General features: G+C 51.3%; 1 protein-coding gene across 1 annotated transcript; it reads left to right on the plus strand.

Moving 5' to 3' along the window:
* Nucleotides 1–208: 208 nt before the first annotated feature.
* Nucleotides 209–5,391, plus strand: CXCL14 (C-X-C motif chemokine ligand 14). Its single transcript, XM_026047696.1, has 4 exons — nucleotides 209–272; nucleotides 1,087–1,192; nucleotides 4,327–4,437; nucleotides 5,111–5,391. The coding sequence occupies exons 1-4, from the start codon at nucleotides 209–211 to the stop codon at nucleotides 5,124–5,126; spliced, it is 297 nt and encodes a 98-aa protein (XP_025903481.1). The 3' UTR covers nucleotides 5,127–5,391.
* Nucleotides 5,392–6,413: the final 1,022 nt, after the last annotated feature.

The raw sequence follows: 6,413 nt of genomic DNA on the forward strand, positions 1-6,413 counted from the left end.
CCCCTCCCTCCGCGCCGGGAGCGGAGCGGGCGCCGCGGCTGCGCTGCATATTAATGAGCGGCACCGCGGCCGCGGGAGCCGCTTTAAGAGCAGCGAGGGGCGGCGGCRGCAGACCCGAGCGGAGCGGAGCCCGGAGCGGCGCCCGTCCCGTCCCGTCCCGTCCCCGCGGAGCCGGCCCGCGCCGCGGGCACCGCTGCCCGCCCGCGCCATGAAGCTCCTGACGGCCGCGCTGCTCCTGCTCTGCATCGCCCTGTGCTTGGCCAGCGCCGAGGGTGAGTGCACGTTCTTCCCTTCTCCTCCCTAATCCCGCTCTGCTCCCCTTGCCGTGCCCCCAACCCCTGCTCAGCCTGGGGTACCAGCCCCGGGAACAGTCAGGGCCCTTCTGCACACGGGATGCACCAAACACGAGGTTTATTTTTTCCTTTTCAAGGGAAAATGCAAGTGATGAAGTGGCACTGACAGTGCTGGCCACRTTACCTGACCTCACAGAGTGGTTTTCAGGAGGGTAACGCGGCTCTTGCCTTTATGGGTGCTGTTTTTCCTTAGGAAATAGAGCAGAGTTTAATGGATGTGTTAGCAGGGATTTCAGCAGGTTTAGCAGCGTGTACTTGGTTAGGCATAAAAATGGGGAGATGCTCTTGGGCAGCTGGGAAACATCAGAGCACCCATGATAAGGGGAAAAAAAAATGAGAAGCATCACTTGAAGTCCTGCAAATTCGAGGTGAAAAACAAGAAACAAGAGTAGCTAAGAACTGCATTTGCTTATCAAGCTCCAACTCTCATTTTGCTTTTATCAAATACAACTGTATTTAATCATAGCAGGTGCACTTTAAAAAGCTATTAGATTGGCTAAGCCACAGACTGTACATGGTGCTCGTGCACCATTTCCCAGGGAGATACTATATATTTCTAGGGTAAGAAGGAAAATTTTTCCCTCCGAGCTCCAGCGCATTCCTGGGAGCAGCTTTTCCTGCGGGGCTCACAAGCCCCTCCAAGGCTGCAGACACTCCTCGGGAGCAGGRCAGGGACACCCGGCTCGCAGGAGGCTCTGCGGGCGCCCGAGTGAGAAACTCCTTTCTCTTGTAGGAGTAAAGTGCAAATGCTCAAGAAAAGGTCCTAAAATCAGGTTCTCTAACGTGCGGAAGCTGGAGGTAAAGCCCCGGTACCCGTTCTGCGTGGAAGAGATGATCATGTAAGTGCTGCCGTTTTGTCCTCTTCTGCTTCCCTCTCAGCCCTGTTGCATGACCTTCCTTTGCGAATTCCTCCTTTGTGCTTTGGGTCCTGGTATTTTAATACTCATCATCTGTATTAGCTCTAATATTAAGGGTAATTCTGATCAAAACCCCAGCTTTTGTTTTTCAATATCAGTCTGCACAGTCAAAGAAGTATTTACAGAACAAATGGCAATAAARGGCAAATCAATAGTTTAACTGAAGAAGCAAATTCTACTCTGAACAGCCTGATATAAAATCTAGGACAATTTACTCAAGTTATTTGGGAGGCAGAGGGTAAGACCAAGAGCAGAATTCAGTCCGTGATGTGTTTTGCCATCAGAAGYGTTATCCAAAACTATTCAATTTTTGCCTTCCTGGTGTCAAAACAGCCCCCTGGTATTTTGTGGGACTACTTAATGCCCAGGAAAACACCCTGTTCCTTGGGGCAAAGAAGAAACCAAGGCTGCAGTGCAGCCTCAAAGAGAGGCAGCAAGAAGCCAAAATGAGGCAGGCAGGGGGATTTTTGGCATTGCTGACAACTGGTTCAAGAGAGGTGCTTCCACACACACACACCCCCATCTTAAATATGGGTGATCCGAGTTGTTTTTTGTTTTGTTTTTAAATCCCATTCTGGATAATTTAATATTGCCCACAAGCSACCTGCCAGCCCCTAGGACTGAGCAGCACCCAGAAAGGGTGGATGAGCCGAGGGGAAGAGGGGTCCCCGGAGCCTGTGCCCCAGAGCAGCTCAGACACGGAGCAGGACCCTGCCCCATCCCACGGGAAGGACCAGGCTCTGCACACGGAGCGGGGAAGCGCTCGAGACCCCTCGGCTTCCCGGCAGCGGAACCGGGAACAGTTTTAGCCCAGGGACCATCGTGGCCGTCGCTTTGCAGGCGGCAGCGACCCAGGCGGATAATCTGCATGCAGAGCATCCCCRGCTGAAGCAGTGCCCCGCATCAGCGGTTCTGCTCCCTTCGCTTTGCTCTTTCAACAGCACAAGTTCAATACAGGCAGGAGGCACCAACCCTCCCCTGCRCGGGCTGCTTTGGGGACAAACACGTCCATCCGATACCCCCCTCTGCATCGCACCCCTGGAAGGGCACCCGGTGCCCAGTCCCTTCCCATCTCCAGCCCCTAACAAAAGCAGCGGAAGCGGCAGCGGGGCGAGCGGAGCCTTTCTGCTCCAGACCTCCCCCGGAGCCTGGAAGGCTCCGCTCTTGGCTAGGGAGCCACGGGAGCTGGGATGCCAGCAGAGGCTGCAGGGCAGAGCAGGAATGGGCTATTGGAGACTGCGCCTAGAAATCTGGTGATTCCTGTCCCCAGAAAGCTGGAGCAGCTTAAAAAGGGCTCCAGCCTGTGCTGAAATCCCTGGAAAGAGCAGGCAGCTCCACAGAGCTGGAGCAACGCAGGCACAGGGAGATGCTCCAGGCAGAGCCACCCTCGCATTGCCGGGAGGGATCTGCCCTGCTCGCAAAGTACTGAGTATCGAGAACAATTTTAAGGTTGGGGACAGGGCACGGAAGAGCTAAATTCCTGCAGCTGAGGTCTTGTTGCTGGGGCSATCATCTAAAACTATCTCAAGAAGCTCCTTCTACTCTCCTCGAAAGCTCTCCTATCTTTTCATAGGGGAGAAAGGATATAAACCRGGTTTGCTAGAGAAGACACCGGTAGATAAGGGCAAATTAGGAAGAAATTCATCTTTGGATGTAATCCCCCCAGGAAGAACCACAGTAAAAGGCAGCTCAAATAGGTCCTTGGTCTGGTTAAAGTCTATCAAAATTCATGGTCTGCTCCATGGGGCAGTAGCCCTAACCCCATAGTGATGGGGCTCCCTCCCTTGTAGCTCATCCGGATTATCTCCTTGCTTGGGATATCAGCTGCCCCCGCAGCCCTTATAGGCGCAGAGCAGCTTGTATGTGAGCAGGATCATGCCAAGACATGAGGAGCACCCCAAGAGGTGGGATGGGGCAGCCTGGTAGGGCTGCAGCCCCATCTCCATGCTGGCCCTGGGGATGCCCACGCTGCTGTGCAGTCCCCTGCTCCCCAGCACTGAGTCCCGCAGAAGAGCTGGGCAGCCCCTCTCTGCATCGGAGGGAGCAGATGCAGAGASACACAGCACAAGAGCCAGAGCTGGCATCCACGTGGTACAGCAAAAACCTAGGAAAGCCCCTTTGCTCACATGAGAAGCACACCACGCATCTTCTCCTCGGCTAGCTAGATCCAAGGCTGTCCTTATTTACTTCTTCTGGGCAAAATTAGGGTTTGTTTCTTTGTAGGAGCATTCCTGCAGCTCTCTGTGATTAAATTTATCCACTGCTTTCTGGAAATATCCTCTATGGGTATCTGGTTCTGGCATGAGATAGAGCCTACAAGCACCACTAGCCACAGCCGAGAAGGGGGCTGCTGGATGAAGGAGCTTTGCACTGATCTCAAGTCCCTAAAAACTCGCAAACCTTTAAAAAAAATCCACCACAGCATTTTATTTAAACTGAAAGCTGTTGTTGCAAGCCCAAGCAGTGCTTAGCAGTGGTGGTGCCACCAGGGAGAACCCCACAGGGATGGAAGGGCCCCCTGCCAGCACGTGTGGCCAGGGGGAGCACTGAACTTGCAGCAAGGACAGCAGAAACCAGCAGGTCCAGGGAGGTCGAAGGCCCTGGGTTGGCCTCACCTGATRGCTTCAGGTGTGATCGTTTGTCCTGGCTGCAGCACTGCTGATGCTAAGGGAACCATCTCCTTGTTCAGACTACAAAGCCTTTGCGCAACTCCAGTTAAACCAGCTATTAAACTCAAACACCCAATAGACCGCAGAGCAAACCCACAGACTGAGGTAATGGACAGTCCTTCCTGTGGTAGGACTTATCGCTCGGGGTCATACTGACCCACCCAGCTCAAGGTCAGGCCCAACACCATTGCAGCAGCACAGGCAGCTCCCACAAGACACAACGGGACGGTCTCCCCATSGCTGCCAGCACTAAAACCTCCCACCTGTTTTTGGCCCCGCTGGGGTCCGAGCAGAGCAGAAGCTCTTGGCTTTTCAAAGCCCAGAGGCCCTGAGGAAGGCAGGGGGGTCCATCCCACGCGGCCCTAACGGGCTCTGCTCCCCTTGCAGCGTGACGCTGTGGACGCGGGTGCGCGGCGAGCAGCAGCACTGCCTCAACCCCAAGCGCCAGAGCACCGTGCGCCTGCTCAAGTGGTACCGAGTGTGGAAAGAGAAGGGCAGGTAAGCGGCCCCCGCCCTGCAAACACGCTCCTCTGCATCCTTCATGCTTAAATTGCAACTGATAATGCATGTTCCTGATGCCGTTTCTTTCCCTGCACACGCCGGGCTCGGGATTAGGCTGTTACGGCTGTAAAATACCCCGGGTATTTGGCCTCTGCCCGGCCCCGGGCTTCTCCTGCGTTCCCCTGCTGCAGTATCGTGACCTCCCTGCCATCCGCCCGCATTTGCCGTAGCTTTGCCCCCACACTCCCCCCGCTGCTGTCACCCGCGGAGCCCAGGGTTTTATGGAAAACTGCACTGTCCAGTGGCCTTCTCCGGACACAAACTAGATAAGTGTTCAAAACACRCCAACTATTCGACATAGAGCATACATTGTAACTGAAATGTGCAGCTCATGACATCCTTTAACATTCCTGTATGAGGTAGGGATTTTCCATGGGTTACAGTCTATTACCAGACTCCCCATTCCTAGTCTTACATGTCCCAGAGCCCCCACTCCAACAAGCATCAGAGAAGAACCTGGCGACTGCTGCAGGCAGTAACTTCCCTTCCATATTTCCTTAAGCAAAGGTTAAAAATCTGGCTCCTAGTTTTTAAATCACCTGCAGGGGACTTGTTTTGCTCCTTGTTAAAGCAGTTTAAACGCCTTGCTCTCGGCTTTCCCTCCTCCCAGGGTTTACGAAGAATAGAAGGAAACAGCGCGGGAACGGACCAGACTCCTGGCTCGCCTAGGACTGGACTCTGCAGAAGACAATTTCTYTCACAGACATAAGACACAGATTCTATATTATTATAAAGCACTTTTTACCAAGGGTCAGTTTTTACATTTTATAGCCGCGTGCAAAAGGCTTCCAGATTTCACAAGCATCTCTTGCACTTCCGATTTCACACCCGTCTGCTTTATACCGAGACCGGGAAAACTCACGCTTTTCATCTCAAAGAGGTCTTTTTTTTTTTTTTTTTAAATTGTTATTCATTCATACTTCACTATGATTGCAATCGAGCTTTATAAGCTCAATAGACAGAACATCGCTGTTCGTAGAGGTGTTAGACGGTCGCGTCCCTCCCCGTTTCGCCCTGGCAGAGCTTCGGTGCCGGGGTCCTGGGTCACATTTGCAGCCTCAAATGCAGCGAGACAACCCGGGGACCGAGGACTGGTTTGCTGTGCAAAACGCCTCCAAAATGCAGCTATCCAGGGCGATAGCTGCAGAAATGAGGTCCCCTGGCAACTTGTCACAGCCCGTTAGTGACCTGGGGTCTTGCTGCAGGGCGAAGGCACCGCGCATCCCAGTTAACGCCGCGTACACTAGAGAGCATTTCTAGGTTGTTTTTATTACTAAGGGAAACATTTGTTCTTCTTTCTCCACCTGAAGCTCTTATGSAAAGTTTGCAGCTTCAGAATCGAGACATTTTAAGCTTCAAGACTATTGTGTATGATTTCCTAGATTTGTAGCAAAAAACAACCTTTAAAAGGTACCTTTTTATGAAAAATATGATAGGGTAAACAAATATCTATATGYGTTATAGCCACAATACAACATATTCATTATTTTGAATGTAATACTTCAATGTTAAGCAGTGCGTTCCTCTTTTTAAAATACAATAACAAAACTACCTTTCCATTTGTAAATATACTACAGGAAATCTCCCTATGTTATCTTTCTGTATAATGTACTGTACTGCTAAATTATCATATGCTATTTAAATGTTTGAAATATTTAGAAGGTTGCATGCAGATTTCATATTTCTAAGACAAACAAAAAAAGTAATAAAAATATATTTAAAAACAGCAAGCGCTCTTGAAGTTTCTTAAGCCGTCACAGAACTCCAGCAATTCCTAACAAGATTTTTGTTTGTTTGTTTGTTTTGGTGGCCAAAACGGTTTTAGGAAAACATTACACCAGGGCAGCTGACTGAGATATGGCAACTTGTTCCTGTTGGATTAAGGAAGGGTTATTGTGGCTCCCTTTAACATT

Source organism: Nothoprocta perdicaria, unplaced genomic scaffold (assembly GCF_003342845.1).
Source record: "Nothoprocta perdicaria isolate Ctin4 unplaced genomic scaffold, notPer1 scaffold_5, whole genome shotgun sequence".
NCBI lineage: Eukaryota > Metazoa > Chordata > Aves > Tinamiformes > Tinamidae > Nothoprocta > Nothoprocta perdicaria.

Bases quoted from the DNA above. Each gene is read 5' to 3' on its own strand.
- CXCL14 (XM_026047696.1), top strand. From the start codon at position 209: ATGAAGCTCCTGACGGCCGCGCTGCTCCTGCTCTGCATCGCCCTGTGC. The intron at 273-1,086 runs GTGAGTGCACGT...TTTCTCTTGTAG, and splicing joins GTGCTTGGCCAGCGCCGAGG to GAGTAAAGTGCAAATGCTCA. The intron at 1,193-4,326 runs GTAAGTGCTGCC...CTCCCCTTGCAG, and splicing joins TGCGTGGAAGAGATGATCAT to CGTGACGCTGTGGACGCGGG.